The sequence below is a fragment of the Solanum verrucosum genome, unplaced genomic scaffold (assembly GCF_900185275.1).
Source record: "Solanum verrucosum unplaced genomic scaffold, falcon-dt-bn FXZP01000230.1, whole genome shotgun sequence".
NCBI classification, from domain to species: Eukaryota; Viridiplantae; Streptophyta; class Magnoliopsida; order Solanales; family Solanaceae; genus Solanum; species Solanum verrucosum.
In genome coordinates, this window is record NW_026019954.1 from 1 (window position 1) to 21048 (window position 21048).

The 21048-nt window shown below is 32.8% G+C and overlaps 2 protein-coding genes across 2 annotated transcripts; one reads left to right on the forward strand and one right to left on the reverse strand.

Annotated features, from left to right (window-relative positions):
* Positions 1-12265: 12265 nt before the first annotated feature.
* Positions 12266-15655, forward strand: LOC125814255 (protein TIC 20-I, chloroplastic-like). Its single transcript, XM_049493717.1, has 3 exons — positions 12266-12374; positions 13574-13772; positions 14806-15655. Exons 2-3 carry the CDS (start codon positions 13595-13597, stop codon positions 15441-15443), a joined length of 816 nt encoding a protein of 271 aa, XP_049349674.1. The 5' UTR covers positions 12266-12374; positions 13574-13594; the 3' UTR covers positions 15444-15655.
* Positions 15656-16139: 484 nt separating this feature from the next.
* On the reverse strand, positions 16140-19952 carry LOC125814226 (oligopeptide transporter 2-like). Its single transcript, XM_049493685.1, has 6 exons — positions 19384-19952; positions 18733-18830; positions 17964-18530; positions 17223-17475; positions 16949-17131; positions 16140-16754 (listed from the first exon to the last, which is right to left on the reverse strand). The coding sequence occupies exons 1-6, from the start codon at positions 19879-19881 to the stop codon at positions 16140-16142; spliced, it is 2214 nt and encodes a 737-aa protein (XP_049349642.1). The 5' UTR covers positions 19882-19952.
* Positions 19953-21048: the final 1096 nt, after the last annotated feature.

Genomic DNA, 21048 nt, shown 5'->3' on the forward strand with positions numbered 1-21048 from the left:
AATTTTGAGATATGATCTCAAAATTTCTTTGATTTCTCACCAACGGGATTAAGATTACCCAAACATTTAATTTATCAGGGAAAAATTTTTATGAATGACCTCAAAAAATTTCAACTGAGCTTATCGGCAGTTTAGAAAAACCTTGAATACTTCCCAACGAGTAATCAGATAGATCTCGAGACATCACTCCAAAGGTGTTCATTAAACTTGACGTGACATGACACTTGGCAGTGACTTTTTCCAAGCATTACTTTCGAAAATCTATTTTCCTTAAAAACTTTTCCTTCATGTTTTTATTATTTTTGCATAAAAATATTTTGTCTTATCTATCAAGAAGCGGGATATCGGAGAAATCAACCGGAGATAGCAAGACAAGGAGCAGACAACCGAAGAGATCGACACAGATCAGTTCATTTTGTAAAAACCTAATAATTTTTCTGTGGATGCAGGTCTATAGGTTTGCCTCAAGATCGGCATATTCTTCCATCCAATGAATACAGAGAAGTCAAAAGGGCGAAGAGCACCCCAAATTAACGACTTTTCTGCGGATACAGGAAATATTTTATGTCTCTTATATCAAATATTTGGGAAATGAATAACATTATTTCATTCAAATTCCCAACAAGGCGAAATCCATAATGGACATACGATTATGTTCGGAGTGGTGACAAATAAAAACCTCGAAGAGAGAAATTTTATTTATTTTCCCAGCAACTAAAGATATCTGGAAGACGTTTATCTGCATTATATTGTCATATATGATAATACTCTTACCAGAAGGTTAATATATTGTATTGTCGAATGAGATGATACCACTACTCCGAGGTAATTTTTATTCGTATTGTCAAATGAGATGATACCAGTACCCGAAAAGTCATTTATATCGTATTGTCGAATGAGATGATATCGCTACCCGGAGAGTCATTTATATCGTATTGTCGAATGAGATGATACCACTATCCGGAGAGTCATTTATATCGTATTGAAATGAGATGATACCACAACTCCGAGGGTCATTTTATTTATATTGTCGATTGAGACGATACCACCATCCAAAAGATACCCAGAAGGTCACATATGTCGCTCGGTGAAGCACTACCTTCGTTCGGTATCAAGGAGGCATCATCAGAGAAAGAAGTCATGCATTGCAAGAGAAGATTCATGCATTGCGGGAAAAAGTTTCATGCATCGCGAGAAAAGAGATTCATGCATCGCGAGAAAAGAGATTCATGCATCGCGGAAAAAAGATTCATGCATCGCGAGAAAAGAGATTCATGCGTCGCGGAAAAAAGATTCATGCATCGCGAGAAAAGAGATTCATGCATCGCGGAAAAAAGATTCATGCATCGCGAGAAAAGAGATTCATGCATTGCAAGAGAAGACTCATGCATCGCGGGAAAAAGAGATCATGCATCACGGAAAAAATAAATAAATTCATGCATCGCGAGAAAAGAGATTCATGCATTGCAAGAGAAGTCATGCATCGCAGAGAAGTCATACATTGCAAGAGAAAGAGATTCATACATCGCAAGAGAAAATTCATGCATCGCGAAAAGAGATTCATGCATCGCGAGAAAAAATTCACGCATCGTGAGAAAGATTCGCCCATCAAAAGAGAATCAACATCAAATGCATCATTTTTCTTGCAAATACGACATCAGGAGAACTATCAACATATTACATCTGCCTATTTTATTACTTCATCATCAAAAGAAGAATACATTGAAGATTATATTACAAATACAAAATACGAGTTTTATTTGCTTTACGTCAGAATAGAGGAAGCTGACGTCAAATGTCCAAGGAGAACAATTAAGTGTCAACATGGTAAAAGACACTGTCTCCCATTTGAATTACATTTTTATACTAATGAGTTTTATCTCAGTCTTTGTCGAGAACATCCGAAAGGATAAATTCTCCAAAAACAAACCACAGGTGCGGATGACATCAAAAAGGATGCAGCACAACGTGGAACTTTTTCTTAGCAGCGAACTGGGACATAGTCCGAAGAGGAGTGCCAAACTCTTAGGACGCGAGCAGAGGAGCGACTTCCACCACAATCGAACCACACCCCTATCAGAAGACATGTGGGTTCTTCTTTAGGTTTCATGGTTTTAGTTTCGCGTCTAAAAATTTTGGTCTCCACCAGAGGCAACTTTCCAATCTGAGTGATAACGCACCAAGAGCTTTGAAAATTATGCTCGTGTAAGTTCTTACTTATGAGTGTGAAGTGCACCACATTCATGGCTAAGAGATTACAAGCCTCTTTTTCATACTCGACTCATTTGTCACTTCTCCAGAACCAAAGGTTATCTCGCATAATAGATTTCTCTTTCAACCGATCGAGTCGAACTACAAGCAGCCTGATTCCTTAAGTTAAGGGATATGTAGGCGGGGTCGATGTTGAAAACTCGGCTATATTCCGACATCCTCTCTCAAATCTTATTCTCGAGCATTCCGGTCTCTTCATAATTTGATATTGGGATGACTTTTGAATTTTTTCAAAATTGTGCGTCAAATTTGGCGTATTGAACTACAAGTGACCTAAATTCTCATATAGCCTGAGATGTGTAGGAAACCCATTTCTGGGGTTTGGCCATAATTCCTAAAGTCCGTACCAAAAGATGAAGATGTGGTCGGTCAAAATTGGATCGTCAATTTCATTTGCCTCGAATTTCTTTCATCAATCCAAGTCAAACGAGGGACAGTTGTTGACACCCAATTTTGGACATCCACAATATAGATTAATCATCGAGTTTCTTCAATTTTAAACGTTTTAAAATAATTAGTTTTACAATTAAATCAAATTAAAAAATAGTTTGCAAGTTATTTTAAATAGTTTTGTCACTTATTTTATAATTTTTAGATAATATATATGTTTTACATGATTATGTATATAATTATTATATTTTATGAATATTCAAAAATCGCCTCAAAAAGAGTTTGTTTTATATTCAAATAAATTAATTTGGTTTAAAGTACAAGTTATTTATTTTATTAGTTTAATTATTCTTATGTTATATTATTTTGTTTTATTTAATTTTGTTGATTTGAAAAGCACATTTTATTTAAGTTACGTTATTTTAGTTATGGCCATAGTTTTAAAATAATTAGTTTTATAAAAGTAATAATAATAATATAGTTTGCAAGACTTTTAAATAGTTTGTCACTTTTCATAAATTTTAGATGGTGTATATGTTTTACATAAGTATGTATATGATTAGTATATTTTATGATTATTCGAAAATCGTCAAAAAATAATAATTATATTTTAAATATTAGGGATGGTTATAGTTTTATGAAATTCAAAATACTTTCAAGTTATTTTTTAAAGTAATTTTATCACTTTTTAATAATAAGTATGTGTAATTTGCAATCACGCTATTTTATAAATATTTAAAAATTATCACAAAAGATTTTACATTTTAGTTAAATATTTTATCAATTTGCTTTAAGTTATAGCTATAATTTTGAGTTAATTAGTTTTGTAATTGAATTAATTAGTTTATAATTAAGTTAATTATTTTTTATCTTGTTAAGATTAAGAAGCTCGTTAGTTAACTGTATTAATTCGTCTTGTTTAATTGCTAGTTGAACTTATTCTAATCAATATGTTCGACTACATTTAGCTATGATCTAGATTCATATGGCCAAGTTTAATTCTAGCTTATTCAATTTTAAAGGACCAAAATTTTGGCCATTTCTAATTTTCAGCAGCCCACCAACTGCCAAACCCATTTCCCTTTTTGTATTCCAACTTTCAGCCAACCCAAACCAGGCCCAATTCCCCGACCCGGCCCAATTTCGATCAGCAAAATAAACCCAGCAATTCCTTGCTCCTATTTCACACTAGCAGCAGCAGCAAAGCCTCTCCAGCAACAAAAAAACAAATGACCCCTGCGTTATCTATCTTCTTCACCATCACGTGAATACACTGAAAAATAAATAAATCAGAAACGTCAATAGCAGCTTGCAAACGTCAACAATAGCTGCCCTCACCAAACCATTCCAGCAGCTCCCACACCCTGCTCTGCAACAACCGCCCATTTTGATCTTTTCCATCCGGATTTTAGGGGATTTTGGTTGAATTTCCATATAACAACAGCCTTTCCTTACCCTTGGAAAAAAATTTGAATTGATTTGATTGGGAAATTCCGATTTTGCCCCAAGTTCCTATCCGTTTTCTTCCCCCTAAATCTGCCTTAATTTCTTGGCTATATATATTATTCACTGTAAGGGGGCGAGTAAGGAGGTGGTTCGGGAGTTCGATTTTTTGACAATAGTCGTTTTACACTTGAGAAATTCCAAAACGATTTTCTCATTCTAAGTTCCAAGAAAAGCTTTGATCAAAGGTTGGTTCAAATTTCCTTGTCTATTGCTCGAGTCTAAACCGGTGTAAGAAGTCGTCGCTATCTTTGGCTCGTTTGTTCTCAGTTTGCTGCCTCGAATAAGGTAATTTTGCCTTTTCTTACGTCCTGTTTTCGATACGGTGTGCTATGTGTTCTATACTTGGTATGGAGTTTGTTATCAATAATGTTTGGTTCCTTCGCTGTAAATCTTTGCTTTAATACTGTTCTCCTGTGAGTTTTTTGAGCAGTAAACATGATTCAAGCATCGATGAAGTCACTTTAGTGTTGTATGTTAATCCTTAGACTTGTTGGCTCGATTTTGTATCTATAAAAAGCCAGCTGAACTTGTTTAGTTTGCTCGAGATGATCCACTGTTCGATTGTTTTCAACTTTGAGTGCGCTAAATGTATAAGTTCTAGTTCTTCACTGCTTAATCGTAGCCTTGGTTGTCCCCTTTGTCGCTTTTTATTCATTATAATAAACTCTTATCAATAATAGCTCAATCTCATGCTATTTAAATCCAACTGCTGCTTTTACATACTAGAATGTTGTCCATGTCCTGCTATTGTTTTGTTCTTTTTTTTGGCTTCAAGGCGTAGTATTATTATAACCTGCTTGTTTCCATGATCCACAGCCTCGACGCTAAAGTCTCTAATCCTTTCCTTGAAAACTTTGTTTCCTAACCGTGTAACAAGCATCTACATTCCATTCGATCATGTTAAATAAAGTCTATTTTCATGATAAGTCTTGACTATTTGTTTGATGTGGTTAAAAGGGCTCAATAGTTGAAGTGTAAGATTTTACCACCTTGTTTTTCTCTGTTAAGTAGTGTACTTTCAGATTTTGCTGGTTTTATTATTGTGCAAGAGTAGATGATTACTAGCCTTTAAAGTTATCCAACTTCAATTCTGTAGCATTGATCATGTTTAGTGAGTGCCCCAAATTTGTTGGTTTGTTTATTAACGTTCAATGAAGTCTTGATATGTTGCTAATAATCAATAAATAAATAGGCTCTCAAGTTCAAATTAGATTAGTCGTTATTGCTTCCCTTAATGTGTTCTATACCCTCTCATGTGTCCCTTAAGTTAGTTGTCATATACTTTCGTTCCCTGTTTGAAATGCTTTGATGCCATGAGCCTTTAAAACGTGCAGTTGGTTTAGTTTTGCGGCAAGTTGGATTATTTTTATTTATTTTGCCCATTAACTTAGAAAGGTTCCTTATAGTTGTTAAGTTCTTAAAGTTTAATAGTAGGAGTTATATCTAGATGTGTTCAAAATGATAGTTTTCCACCATAGCTTTCATGCCTTTGTGCACTTTTGTCTAGTAATCCATCCATTTAGTTCACCGTTGACCTTTCTTTACATCATTAAGTTAATACTATATTATATATATTCATCTAGTTGAGAAGCTCTCTGTAATGGCCTATCCTATTCCTAATTAATTGTCGCAATTATCTCTCCTTTTAGATACAATGTCAACACCTTTTGTCTAGAAGCATATTTGTTCGTAATTATGTTCTTATTTCATAGAATAACATGTTATCTTCGTCACAAGTTAATCATTTGATCATGTGTTCGTTGAGGGCTCTTATTTTTATTTGTTTTCTAATTCTCTTCTTTCTTTTGTGCGTATGTGAATCCCTTTTGAGTCCATGGAGACTCCACTTCCTATCCTCGCATTTCGGGGATTGTGCTTCTCTTTATCGAGTCCAAAATAGCCGGTGAACAGGTCACAGGCAGTGTAAGACCTGGGAAGCCAAAATTTTCAGATCCCGGAAAGCCCAAAGGGGTCATATACAAGATGTATACGTCAATATACATCGATCTACAGGTCTAAAACGCAGGGATACAGGGCTGATGCAAAATACATGTATTTGGAAGCAAGAAATACATAAAAAGGGCTGATATACATGCCGATATACACTGATATACATCAGCTGTATACGCTAAACGGGAATGAGATTGGAGCTTAAAAATATAGCGAAATTGGCCCAAGAAGAGGCCCAATTTCATTATCTCGTTTACTCTTTTAATTGTTTGATTATGTGTTGACTAATCTTATCTAACTCTAACTTTATAATTTTTAATTAACTTAATTAGACCCCCAAAAGACGAGCTATTTCTTTGTGTGGTTTTGTTTCTAACAAAATCTCATTTTATCAACTTTTGTATTGTCATTTATAATCTTTAGTCACAACTTTTTTTTCTTTTCTTTTATTAGTTTGAAATAGTTTTTTTTTTATTCATAAACCAAAAATGACTCAAATAAAAACCAACTCATTTTGTTTTTTGTTAAAATTCTAAGTTACTTGTCTCTAATTCAAATATTTTAAATAGGGTCCCATTTTCTTAAAAAAATAAAAATTGCTCTTTGTTTAACTATTTTCTCAAAGTTAATCTAATAATGTTAATTATTATTATAATATACATACTTAGTCGTTTTCTCAAAAAGGTTAGTCAATTAATAAAAAAAATGATTTTCATGCCTTAATTTACCAAACTGGTTTAAATTATTATTTCAAAGTGAATAAAATAAATTCTAATTAGTCTATTTTATTAATTTTCTAATCACTTGCACCTTAATTCAATTGTTTTCATTTTAGGTCTCTTCCTCTAAAAAGATAGAATAAAAATGGTTCATCTCTCAATTATTTTTTAAACATAATCGAATAATGCAAATTATTATATATTTTTATGTTAAATTATTTTTTCTAAAAATAGTCAAATACATTTTAGTCAAGTCGCAGGTCAACCGCATGTTAACGGGCACTTCGAATGCTTAAACCCTTCTCGAAGTGTAAATTGAACCCCGAACCTTCTTTGGTATTTTCAAATGATTTTTTCTGTTTAAGTATTTGAAAATTATAAGTTTTCTTAATTTCTTTAAAAAATTAAGTGGCGACTCTTTTCTAAGTATTTCTTGAATTGTTTAATACTTAGAACATTTCAAAAAGTGATTTTTCTAGAAATAGTTAAATTACGGCACAACAATTATGTCAATTATTATTTTTATAATAGGTATGCCAAGTAAAAAATTGACAAATAAATAGAGATAATAAAACATAAGAAGACTTTACCTTTACCTTTTATTAAATAGACTCTCAACTCGAATAAAACATGTCAAATATTTTTCATCCCGTGTTTCATATCCGAACGATTCACGAGGAGTAATGTTCTTTGAATTTTCTTAATAACACAACCCTTTTGTAATACCAGAATTTCAGGTTCATTAATTACTCCGTCAATAAAGGCCACTTAGTCAAATTGCAAGACTTTCAAACCTGTGCTCTTTTAAACTACTTTCATTCTTCCCATATCACCCTTCAAAATCAAATCCCTATTTTACCCCTATTACTGAAGCATCAAACACATACACAACATGGGCTTTTTTGGAATTCGAAACATGGTTTACATGCATGACCTTTTCTTGTTTACTTGTTCAACACGTGATACATAAAATTCAATTCAACAAAAATACTAGTATTAGCTATATTCAAAGTTAAACAAAACACACCTCATTCAAATTGCTATAAATACCAAAACTCATCAATAACATTCTTCATCCACATTCATTAGCAAAAACTAAAGTACATATCTCATAGTAATCATTGGAATATTTTGAGTTGTAACCTTACTCTGTAGTTACAGTATTTTCCTATAGTTCTGCTCTAATCTCTGATTTGTTCGAGGATGACTAGTCGAAGAATAATTACTTTATTGATAATTCTTGCCATGTTTGTTGCTATAACGAGTACTCAAAACCATGTTGAGGCCGCTAGAGTATTGTCACAAGATTTTTCTGGTGAAAAAATTCATCTCACAACATTGCCATCGATATATGAGAAGGCGAAGAACAATTTGTCATTTTTGCTTGAGAGATTACCTTCAGGACCTAGCCCTAAAGGACCTGGTCATTAAAAATGGCTGAAAGGAGCAATAGATAATTAGCATAGCTTATAACATTTTTTTCCTTTTTATTTTTCTTTCTTTTGACTAGATATAGAAAATACAAGATATTAATTTCTTCTTCTTTTATTTATTGTTATATATTATATATACCTCATTTATTAATTCATCTTTCTTGTTTTTTTTCATTTTTTGGTGAGAGAGATCAAATGGACGGTGTTCTTGTAAGATTCAACTGTTACTGAAATGAAAATATTCTTTTTTTACTATATGGTTTACCTCACTTTCTAGGTATGGTTATGTTTAATTTAACGTATAGTCGGTGTTTAAGAGTTAACTATATTACTTCATCCGTTTCAATTTATATGATAATGTAGTTAATTGGATATAGAGTTTAATCAATTAAATGAAATTTTTTAAAATTTGTGATTTATAAATATTTGTGCATTTATAAAATATTTATCATCTTATGATCGGATTGCTCAAGGATTCACTAATTTTTCACAACAATCATGTGAAGCGCGAATATATTAATTAGTGTTGAAATTTTAATGGTTAACACATTTAGAAAGTAAGTATGATCTTTGAATCCCAGAAATTTAGCAAGTTGAAATTTCTCTTAAAATCGTTCAAAAGTTCAATACATTGGGCTAAAGCTAACATGATATTGTGAGGATTTTTTAAAAACTTTAGCTAAAGCTATCTTTAAAAAAAATAAAAATAAAATATACTCGCATTAAAAAATAATATTTTGAACTAATTTAGAAATAATGACTATTTTTGCAATTATAGGTTTAAAAGGTGGTCATCCCATGTTATTTTTGTCTTAGTAGGTGATATTGAACTTTTGACTTTGTTTATCTATGAGTAGATCTTTAAGTTTTGATTTTTGACTTAGTGGATTTATCCATGAAATAATTAAGAGTAAAAAGTTTAATATCACTCATTTTCAAGATTGTTGAATGTAATTTCCTATCAAGTTGAAAGTTTAAGAGCACTCATTTTCAAAGTTACGGTATGTAATTTCCCGTCAATAATGTGCTTCTAGTTTTAATTTGTGTAAAATTTAGTATAACTTACATAAATCCCAAGTATAAAGAGTAAATTACTATCCCTACTCTTTTTCTAATTACAATAATACCTTAAAATTTGTACCTTCCGGATACATAAGTCACCATCCGGATACATTAATTCTAATACAGAAGAATCTTTCTGTTGCGCTAAAAAGGAATAAAATCTAAAAATTAATTATATCACATAAACTACGCTTACGTTTCTTCTTACTGTCTATCATACAGAGACAAATCCTATCAGAATAAAGAAATTCAAAATTTCAAATTGCTCCCCCCATCAACGAAGAGACCTTTCAGATTTGATTAAAAAACTTTTGTCGAAATTTTGGGTAAGCGAGGTGAGTTGTGAAGAATACAAAAGTGATGGAATTATTGTTGGACAAACGATTTCCTTTTGAATCTTCAAGTTCATTGAAAATCCTTTCAATTTTGATTCAAGATTTTTTCTTCTCCAGTTCATCGAAGATCCTTTCAATTTTGAGATTCAAAATTCTTCTCCTAGTTTATTGAAGATCTTTTCAATTCAAACTTTTTGAGAAGATACATCACGAATATCTTTGCTACTTAGCATTTTACTATTTATGTATCTTGTTTAAATTGATAAATATTGTATTTATACTAGATACATTAAATAAATAATTGTTGCCCATAAGATGTTAGATTTGAGATTGATGCATTACCGTGTGGTAATTGCTATGTAATTGATACATTTAATATAAATTTGAATTTACGTATCATATCTAAAAAATTAGTGCATGATACATTACTTTTTATTTATCTCGTTTAAATTGATAAGTATTGTATCTACACTAGATACATTAAATAAGTAATTGTTGCCCATAAGATGTTAGATTTGAGATTGATACATTACCGTGTGGTAGTTGCTAAGTAATTGATACATTTAATATATATTCGAATTTATGTATCACATCTAAAATATTAGTGCATGATACATTACTATTTATGTATCTCGTTTAAATTGATAAGTATTGTATTGTTACGGAATATAAACATGTAATTGTTGCCCATAAGTTGTTTGGTTTGAGAGCGATACATTTAGTATAAATTAGTATTTATGTATCATGCCCGTATAATTTGACGTAGCTATGCATCATATACAAAAAAAAAAGTATGAATATGATAAACAATGATTAAGTTATAAAATAGGCTTAAGTTATTGACAACCCCTTAAAGTTGTCCGTATAATTTACTTAGACACCTCAACTATGACTAGTACCTATTAAACACTTTTACCTATTCAAAAGTTGTTCATATTAGACATTTTTTGATAATCAGCAAAAAATATGAAGAGTGTGTGATACACTTGAGCTGACATGGCAAAACGGCTAATTAAAAAATAACATGTGGCACTGGGCCCCCAAAAATATAAAAACAAATAAAATTTTGTTTAAAATTATTTCAAACACATTTATATCTATTTTTAAAAAAAATAAAAATGAAAATGTCAACCTATTCTACAGAACTCCACCCCTAGCCAACCCCCTTTCGACTTCATCTTCTTCCCAAAACACATTTTTTCTCAAATCACAAAACCTAATTTCTTTCCAAATAACTTGAAGATTAACTTTTTTAAAAAAATTATATATTTTCATACTAAGAGTGAAGAAGAAAGAAAATTTTGCCGGTGGTTATTCATTTCTACATCGATGACAAAAAGAAATTGATAGCTCAAAAATTAATTCTTTCAAATTTTCGAATATCATTTTTGATAAATTTAATGGGTTTATATTTGAATTTGAGTAAAAATATTTCTTCGAAAATTGTGATAAAAAAATATCAGCTAACTTTTTTTATATGTAAAAAATCATTTATCATCTTTCTTCTTCTTCATATTTGTTCCATTATTTTTTATGAGATTTGAAATAAATTATACAAAAGAAAATCTTTCTTTCAAATCTGAATCGTATGATTTTGTCATAGTTGATTTTCATTTATCTTCAAATTTGAAAGAAATAATATATATTTTTTATAAAAAAAGAAAGACAAACAATGTTGGAGCTAAAATGGAGAAAGTTTTGCAAACTAAATTTTGAAGAAGATGAGTAGTAGGGGGTGGGGTGCTTCTTTTTTGAAATTAGTGTAAATGAAAGAAGAAAAAATGTTTTTTAAGTTAATTATAGTGTCAATTGTCAATAAAAGAAGAAAAAATGTAAAAAAAAAGTTTAAAAAACTCTATTTTGAATCTTTTCACGTGCTTTAGGGAAGTGCAAAACACATTTTTTGCCATATCAGCATTTTGTGTTTAATAGGTACATGTTTTGAACAATTTAGGTGTTCAATAGGTACAAGTCCTAGTTAATATGTCTAAGTGAATTATGCGGATAACTTTAAGGGGTTGTTAATGACTTAAGCCTATAAAATAGTATTGCACATACATAACAAACATATGATACATACCCACATATATAAGTGACACTTTTTATGATTCGTTTTTGTCCTAATTTTCTCCATGTTTATTTTGTCATGTCCATGTATGGGTGGTTTATTGAGTTTACATTCTAACCATCTCTCTAACAGTAAAACGCTTGTCTTTATGTATGAAAAATTACCCCAATATTCACATGATTTTCCTGTAAAAAAAAAGAACTGGAAAGAAAAAAATAAATAAAATACTAGCTCTTGATTAGCTTTAAATTATTAATTGGAGAGAGGAAACATTTAAATTCAAAATAAATGAGTGATTATAGGCATGATAAAAGGGAGAAAATTGTGGAGTTGGAAGATTGAAAGTTATGTATCGAAAGGAGAGAGTTAGAGAAAAAGGAAAGAGTTTTGTAATTTTTTAAAATGATAGGAAATAATAGAAAATAGGATAAGAAAAAATGTGTAGTTTGGTAATAATTCCTAAAATTTACACGAGCCCACAAGCCCATTCACCACCATAAGGACGGCCCATGGCAATTCGTTTTCCTCTTTGTTGAACATTTTTCACCTTGGAGGCCTCGCCGAGCAGATAAGAACTCCTCTTCTCAGTTCTCACTCACACTCCCCACTCTCCGTTACAGTCACTATGCTCTTCAATTAGGTATCTAATCCTTCTTATTTTTGGTAAAGTTTTGAATTTTTTTGTATTTGTGTTTTTGTGGAAGTAGTTTTTTTCGAAGCATAAATTAGTGCAATATCAATTTTAAGTTATGGTTGAATTTTGTGATGATTATGTGGTTTCTCAAAAAAAAAAAAAAGTACTATTTGTCACTATCTTGTGTAGGGTTTTTAATGATGAGATGGCAGTCATGAAAAAAACTGATAGTTGTAAAGTAATGTTTAGTTTAATCTGTCATTTGAACATTTATGGTGTCAAATTTAAGTTTTTCTTAATTTGAATAAGAAAAGTTCACATTTTGATTTCGTTGTTTTTTTCTCATAAGCAGTTAGATTATAAATGGCTATTTTGATTCAGTTGGGCCTGGTTGTTGATATTGCTTCTTGTTTGTTTAATGTAATGTCTATTCTTCTGTTGTGTCCAAACCATGAAGTTATTTCAAGTACCCTTTTTCTATATTTGACAAATAAACTGAGTGTTTCTGACCTTGTTTTGTTTTTGAAGTTTTTCTTGCGCCGTCCTTCAATTTTTCATCAATGTTGTAGAAAAAATACTGCCTCAGTAACAGCTATAATTTTATATTTATTTTTGTCCCTCACACCAGGCGACCCCTAAGTGATATGGATGAATAACTAGGACATTATTGTTAAATCCTGCGATTTCTTAAAATAATTCTTCCCTTAATATTGGTGAAGGGCGTGCACCACTTTTGCTTCTGGCTTTTTAAGGACTAGGATAATTTCACCTTTTTTTTACGATCATAGGGACTAGTTTGAATGTGAAACCACTCTCTTTTAATGGACAATGGGTAGCATTGGTACACTTAATGGTATGATACTAGTATTTTTACCCAAACTTGCAAATGACTGTAGTTTATACATTTTGAAAACCCCGAGTCTTCTGTTAGTGAAAACATTATGAATGGGTTTGTCTTGGTCGTCAGTTCATAAATTTGTACTACATGGATACATAAATTTCTTCTTATGAATAACAACAAACTTCCAACTTTTGAATTTGATAGTCAATCATGTGTATATTTATTTTCTTCGTTTAAAATTTGCATTGAAATGTTTGGTTCAGATAGTCCTTTGCGGAGTTTATGAAGATCCTTCTATTTTCATCTTGGTCTTTTACCTGCATTCTAGTGCATTTATGGTGCTATGTGCTTTTCTTCTTTGTAGATCTTCTCGGAGGACTTGAATATGATCCTAAATGGATGCTACTTGAGTTCTGGGGGTATTTGTAAACCTTACAAAGCATGTAACTCCAAGTCCTACCGATCTGCATCATCATGCACCCCTCTGCCGCTTTCCAAGGTTATAGTCACATGTGTTAAACGTTCACCAGCAGCTCATCAGTATCCAGCATCCTGCTCCAAAGGTGTGTGAAATCTTGATGGTGATCTTTTTGCATGTCATTATTTTCATTCTGCATTTTTATGTTAGTTCTGCTTAGCCCCATTTGTTTTCAGTTAATGGATGTTTGAATTTGAAAATTGCAGGTTTCAGTCCGCTAAGTGTATAAATGCATTTTTTTTTCCTTTTATTAAAGCTTATTTGGTCTTAATAGGTCTTATTCATTCTGATCTTGTACATAGTTTTGAAATCATTGAACTGTTGTTCAATTAAGATCCCTGTAAAGATAACATTTTAACTTATTGTACTTTTTACGTAGTTTACAAATATATAAATTTCATTTCAAAAAAATTGAAGATAACATTTTATCACTATTTCTTTCACCTTTTCCTTTTAATCCCAACAACTTGTCTTGATTTTTAAAATTGCGTAAAAGCTTGGGTTTGTTCTTTGGCTTCTTTTAGGGCCCAAGTGTTGAGGATATTTAATTCGAGTTTGAATATTTAAGCTTGTGATAATAGCATCTTTTAAGTATGCATCTTTTTTATTGTAGCTTGTGGGACCTAATCATAATTTGAGCTCTTCATGAAGTTCTTATAATGCTTGTAAGTTGTAAGGAAGTTAGTGAGTGGATTATCTTATAGGTTTTTTCCTCGTCTTTAAGGAGAAATGTATATTTGTTCTTTTCTCAAAAACTTAAACTAAAAACTGAAATGGCTCGAATCTTTATGCACCCATGTTTGGTGGATGTTGTTTATTGTAAATGTATTTCCGTCCATTCCTTTTTGCTACTGTTCTCTCACAGTTCAAATAGATAAATGTGCAAAGGCAGCTACTGTAAAATAAGAGGTTTAAGGGTGTACAGTAAGTCACGTAGTGTTCTTTTAGAGGATTCGGTACTATAAGAATGATGATAGAGGGAACAAAGTAGTCAACAGATCTTTAAGCCAATATATCTCTAATTCTCTACAAGCTTATGATATGATTCTTTTCTGTTGACTCTATTAGTTGAAAGATATAAAGCTAATTTCCCTATTAAAGTTGAGTTGTCAGTGCAGGATTCAGCTTCCTTGATCTTTCTTCTGCATCATCACTTCTTTTAAGCAGTGAATATGGTGGTCTTTCGAATGCTATACCACAGTTACCAAGACGAAGCCAATTGTCCTTTTCCCCTAGAGCATCGAAGGATGTCCCCTATAGTTACAGATTTCCTCCGATGACCAAAAAGCCAAGGTGGTGGTGGAGAACCTTAGCATGCCTCCCTTACTTGATGCCTCTTCACGAGACTTGGATGTATGCTGAGACAGCATATCATCTCCACCCTTTCTTGGAAGATTTGGAGTTCCTGACATACCCTTTCCTGGGAGCTATTGGGAGATTACCGAGCTGGTTTTTAATGGCATACTTCTTTGTTGCTTATCTTGGTATAGTGAGGAGAAAGGAATGGCCTCATTTCTTTAGGTTTCATGTGGTGATGGGGATGCTACTTGAGATTGCCCTGCAGGTTATTGGGACTATAAGCCGTTGGATGCCACTTGCGGTATACTGGGGCAAGGTTGGTATGCACTTTTGGACGGCTGTTGCATTTGCCTATCTGTTCACAGTTTTAGAGTCCATAAGATGCGCACTTGCTGGGATGTATGCTGATGTACCATTTGTGTGTGATGCAGCTTATATTCAGATACCCTATGATTAATGAAAGCCAACACATAGGATGTAAACAGATGAGATTATGTTTGTTATGCCTTTTTTGTAGGACGCTGAGGCTAGATCAAACTGAATTTTTAACTTGCAATGATCACGTTCTCTTGGGAAATGCTTTATGGTCTGTAACATTCACTTTATACTGCTGCTGTTCTTTCCTCTCCCGTCTTCCGAAGGTATTGATTAAGTTCTCATTGGTTTTCAGCTTGTTCTCTTAGTTTCAGTTGTCATTTTAGGGATTCTGTGACTTCGTTTTCACCAGTTTGATCTATCAAACGGGAATAGCATTTTGCCAGACTAGAGGCAGCAACAGAAATATACATCTTTATAATTCTGGAACAGAATTACATATAGATATATAGATTTTTACTTTTGTCATATCACTATTTAGACTGCAGACTTGAGAATGCAAAACCAACAACAGAAAAAGGCTTCTTAATCCAAGAGCTTTTGTAGATTATTGGGTGTGAGATTTCAACAAGTGAAAGGCTGCTTAATCCAAAAGTTCGAAACAAAATCTTTGATTAAATCAATTCAATAATAAAAGAAAGTAAAGTATTTGGATTGGTGAAAAGCTACTAGTATTGCTTATATTTACAAAAAACTATCAGCTAGCTACTAACCACAAAAGAAAGGGGATATCGATGTGGAGCCTAACTATACTAATAAAAACAAAAACCTAATAAAATTAGGTCAAAGGACATCCATCGACAAAAATGCCTTTGCCTGTGGGACAAGAAGCCAAATCACAATACTCTCCACCAGTTCCCCACCAAGAGAAGTTAACATTCCAAACAGTAACGCAGAAAAACAGAACCACTCCCATTACAGCAACTCCAGCATCTAGTGCTGCAGATAGGACATAATTGTATCTCTGCCACCATTGCTTTCTGTATCTGAAAACGAAGAAATTGAACACTGTTCCAACGATAATCCAGCTGTTGAAATTCAATGTTGTTGCTGGAGGCATACTGGCTGTAGCTGCAAGAAGTACTGGAATGTTGATCAATTTAATCCAACTTTGGCTTGGGAATGATTTGTGTAGCAACCACACCAGAAAGGGTGCCACAAGACCTCCAATAAAGCACCAATTGAGGGCACTATATTCTCCAAGGCCTAGGAATATTCTTCGCGGTCCTACTAATCCCCAGATAACTGACGCATCAAAAAAGACTCTATCGCTCTGACAGGTCCATGGACTGTTGGGAGGAAGCAAGTTAGGTTGGCATATGTGGTCAATGCTATTAAGTAGCCACCACGCAACACCCATATTGATTGTACCACCAAGTATGGTTCCAACTAGCTGTTTTTAGTAAATAGAAGTTTCAGTCAGTCTCTTGTAGTATCAAGAAACAGTACAATTGCTATAGTTTTTTTTTTTCTTCCTATGATTAATAGATTTGACTCCTTATGTGTCCAATACTAACCATTGACTAGTATAAGTGATTAATACTACTAATGGAAACAAGTAAGAGGAAGAAAACAAGGAAGGCATACCTGAACGATGAACATTGATCTTGGAGGAACCTTCATGTAATGACCAAGCTTAAAATCTTGGAGAAAAGAAACAGCCTGGCTCATACTCATATAGGCAAAAGTCTTGAAGCAGACATTGGCTATTGGTTTCCCTGGGATTATCATACCAATAACATATTCCGTGATCACATTTAATCCTGGTGACTGTTAATCAGAAGCAAAAATTTGTTTAATAGAGGAAAATGGATGCAGTCCACAAAAGTTACTAAACATATGTTCAACTTGCAAAACTAACCATGTTTGTGGTGGCTGTTATGACGCTTATTGGTAGGGTATATATCAAAGCAAGACAGGCTGCAAGGAGAAGCCCCCACCACGAAAGCTGAACTTGATCTTTCATGAAGATACATAGGACAAGCGACAAAGCCAATGAAAGTGCAAGCGTGAGGTAGAACCACCAGTTAGGGATGTCCTTATATTTCATCATAAGTCTTGTGTGAATATCAGGCTTTCCTTTGTATGAGGCTCGGAATCGCTGAACTATTTCCCTGTTAAGTGAACTTATCAGTATAATTCTCTTAGCAGCACTAGTTTAATTCATGTGTTAAACCTATAGGAACCATGTCTTAGTTGAATAATAACCGGCCAAGTAAAGAGGGGGTGGGTTTCTCTCTCTCTCTCTGAGAGTTTCTTTTTTTCAGTTCATCTATAAGTTCTATTCTAGTTGGTTAACCAGCATGGAAAACTCTCTGAAATAGCTAAGTGTTCCTACGACATCAACAAGAATACTAGCATTTTGGTTTACCTAAGCATTTATGTCAATTTCCTAGGTCAAGCAGTATAAACCCCTGTACTCGTTCAATTGTTTAGTATTGCAGGTTCTTCTTTATATATGTTCCAATTTTTTCTTACACACATGAATTATACGCATAAAGTCCAAGCTAGATGCAGTGCTTTCTGTCAAGGCGTCTTGACTAGATCCATCATGGCGAATAAGTGATTAAAAAGTGGAGAAAATGTTGAATAGAGCACTTACTTTCCATTGAATAAAGCAACTTGAGAGAGAGTAGCCATAACAGCTGCGAAATTCAGGCCATAAGTGACAGCAAAGAACATGCTGAGATGTATGCGTCCATGCTGTGCATATGATACCTTGTCTATCTCAAACTTATCATTAACAATCTCTGTAACATTATATATCTGCCCCCGAGCATCAAATAGCTCTGAGGAGAATAGAGGGAAATTCTTGGCATTGTAGAGGTTCAACCCCCAATAGGAAGCTGGAATAAGTATATAAACTACTCCAATATAGCCCACTATGACATTGACAATGACGAAAAAGGGGTAAACTAAAGGGCTACCAAGATATGATGCTATAACTGCCCAATCAAAAGTGAAGGATAAAATTCCCAGACCCTTCATGCCTGAACCAAGTTGCTGGGCTACCACTGATTTGGGATAGGCCAAACAGAGCAAAGATAAGTTTGACAATGTTGGGAAGAGAAAACCAGGGACAATGTACCATATGAAGCTGCAACCTAGTACAACTAAGAAAAATTTCCCTCTTGAGGTTTTGCCTTCCCCTTCTTTATCATGGAGAGCCCTGCCAAATTTATGAAAATTTACATTTATCAAATACAGTAACAATTATGCATCAAGATTCTCAAATTAAGCCAAAAGAAGATGCAAGTATTCTCAGAAAGAATTTGCCAGAAAAAATCAAAAAGCACCCGACCACGAGCAACTCGTGATAATAGGCTATATGCTATTTCAGGGGTTAAGTTTAAATTTTTTTAAGAAATTACCTGAAAAGAGAAACTTGAACTAGACTACTTGGCCACCACATTTCTGCAGGGTCTACCACATACTTCCTCATAATCCCTGCCCAGCCATATCCCAGAACCTGATACACAAACATTATATTAGCATGCCCTCAAACTTGAGTGGGTAAATATTTGGAAGTATACTACCATCTATATGAAAATTTTGAAGTTCTTTCAAATTGTTCACCTGGATGAAAAAAGAGCAAGGGACCAATAACTAAGAATAGGAACGATAGAAAAGTTAAATAGATACTTTCATTGCTTGAAATGAAGAGTTAAAAAGTCTTGACATTGAAGTTCAACTAAGAGGTTTAAGGCTCACAACATCCTCATGTTGTAACTCATTCAGGCTTAGCAAATTAAATTGATACTTCCATCGATACACACACACACACATATATATCAAATTCCTGGTACGAGTGATTTAACTAATGACCACAAAGGTGAATTCATGATTAAAACCTTATGCAATCAACTTTTAAGATTTTAAGCACGGAATCCAAAATTATGGGTTCAGACGTAGTAAAGATTTTAAGCACGGAATCCAAAATTATGGATTCAGACGTAGTATTTGTTGCAATGTTAATGGATTTTTACACATAAACTTATATTTTAACTTGAAGAGGTTCAAACCTGAGTAGCAACCACAAGAATCCAACCAGCCAAAAAGGTGATATTCCTGAAATAAAAAGCTTTGATAATATCAACAATCCCAACAGCATATGCAGGTCCATTCCCAAAAGCAGAGCCAGCATTGGCAAAAATCGAAATCAATACATGCTCTTTCACATTAAACGGCCCTGGATTCAACGAGAACTCCCACGATTTAATCGTAAACTTCCTCTTCGGTAACACCCTAGCCATTATACGACCAATCGGCAACGTCGCCACCTGGACAGTAATCATCGATATCACCAATGGCTCAGCTCTGTAACTGAAAAAAGTGTTGAGAAACGAGAGCAGTGCACAGGACAAGAGCCCTAAGAACCACATTCGGAATGTCCATACTGGAAGAGACGGATCATCGTCGTTCGATACGGTTAAACGAACTTGTTCGATTGGGGATTCGTCGTCTTCTTCTTCTTCAGGAACTACATTCTCTGGATCCTTTATTTGCATGTTTACGGCCATGGAAGATGGCCGAAAACAAAAAGAGGATTAATTTCTAGGGTTTTAAGTTTGAAGCAGCACGTCAATTTGCTGAATTTTTTGCAGGCAGGAGAAGCGGTAGAGCCAGAGGCCGAGTGCGTGTTTTTATAGTGTAACAGTACATGCATGAAGAGTTCTACAATAACTCAAATTTTGACTCATTGAATTATTTCTTTCATTTACTTCTCCATCCCAATATGTCCAAAAATAATTCAAGAGTCAAATTCACAATAAATTTGATTGGAATTTTTTCAAATACTTTAATTTAGAGTAATTTATTTTTACGCCATTTTTAAATATATAAATTTTTGTTTCGAAAGACTCCAATCTTCTATGTTGAAATTTACCGTTAAAAATTAGAAATTTAAATCTCGAATTTCAATTGTATCATAGAAATTAGGACAGAATAAATAGCACTTTTTTGGATGATTGTTATATATTGTTTCATCATATATTATGGATAGATTGTTGTTTTTCCTTATCACATAATGCCAGACATCACCAATTTGAAAGACAACCTTACAAGAAAAATAAAATATGAAATAAAATGATTATAAAATTATAGAAGTAGAGAATGAAAAATAATTATAAGATAATAAGCCAAAATAATAAGAGAGAAAAATAATATAATAATGCGAGCACATCAAATATTATTATACAAAATTAGACATAAATTTACAATATAATAACATTACTTTAGCATCCTATCTCAACCAAAACTTTTCATTATTACATAACAATAAAATTAATAATATAATATTTATTTAGAATAATAGTCAAAGCAAACATTACTTTAGATTTCAATAGTAAGATACAACTCTCGTATTTTAAAGTTATTAAACAATTAGCGAACAAATTCGCGCTTCGCGTATTAGACTTTTTTTATATTAAATTTCTAATAAAAATATTTTAAACTTTAATCAATTATATTACTAAATTACGTTTTTTTTAATGATTTTTCATTACTTAGAAAGTTTAGAGTCTTCTATAAAACTTGTATATTTCTATATTATAGAAGCAACAGTATCAACTTTCAACATGGTTGCTTAGATGTAAAAAGAAATTATATTGAGGACAATTCTGTCTTTCAATATAGGTACTTAAATAGCCATGTTTCTTTCTACATTGCGTTACACGTGGCCTTATTTC

Coding starts and splice junctions, on each gene's coding strand:
- LOC125814255 (XM_049493717.1), top strand. CDS start 13,595: ATGATCCTAAATGGATGCTACTTGAGTTCTGGGGGTATTTGTAAACCT. Junction 13,773..14,805: donor TCCAGCATCCTGCTCCAAAG/GTGTGTGAAATC, acceptor TTGTCAGTGCAG/GATTCAGCTTCCTTGATCTT.
- LOC125814226 (XM_049493685.1), bottom strand. CDS start 19,881: ATGGCCGTAAACATGCAAATAAAGGATCCAGAGAATGTAGTTCCTGAA. Junction 18,531..18,732: donor GTTCAAGTTTCTCTTTTCAG/GTAATTTCTTAA, acceptor TAAATTTGGCAG/GGCTCTCCATGATAAAGAAG. Junction 17,132..17,222: donor TAACAGCCACCACAAACATG/GTTAGTTTTGCA, acceptor TCTGATTAACAG/TCACCAGGATTAAATGTGAT.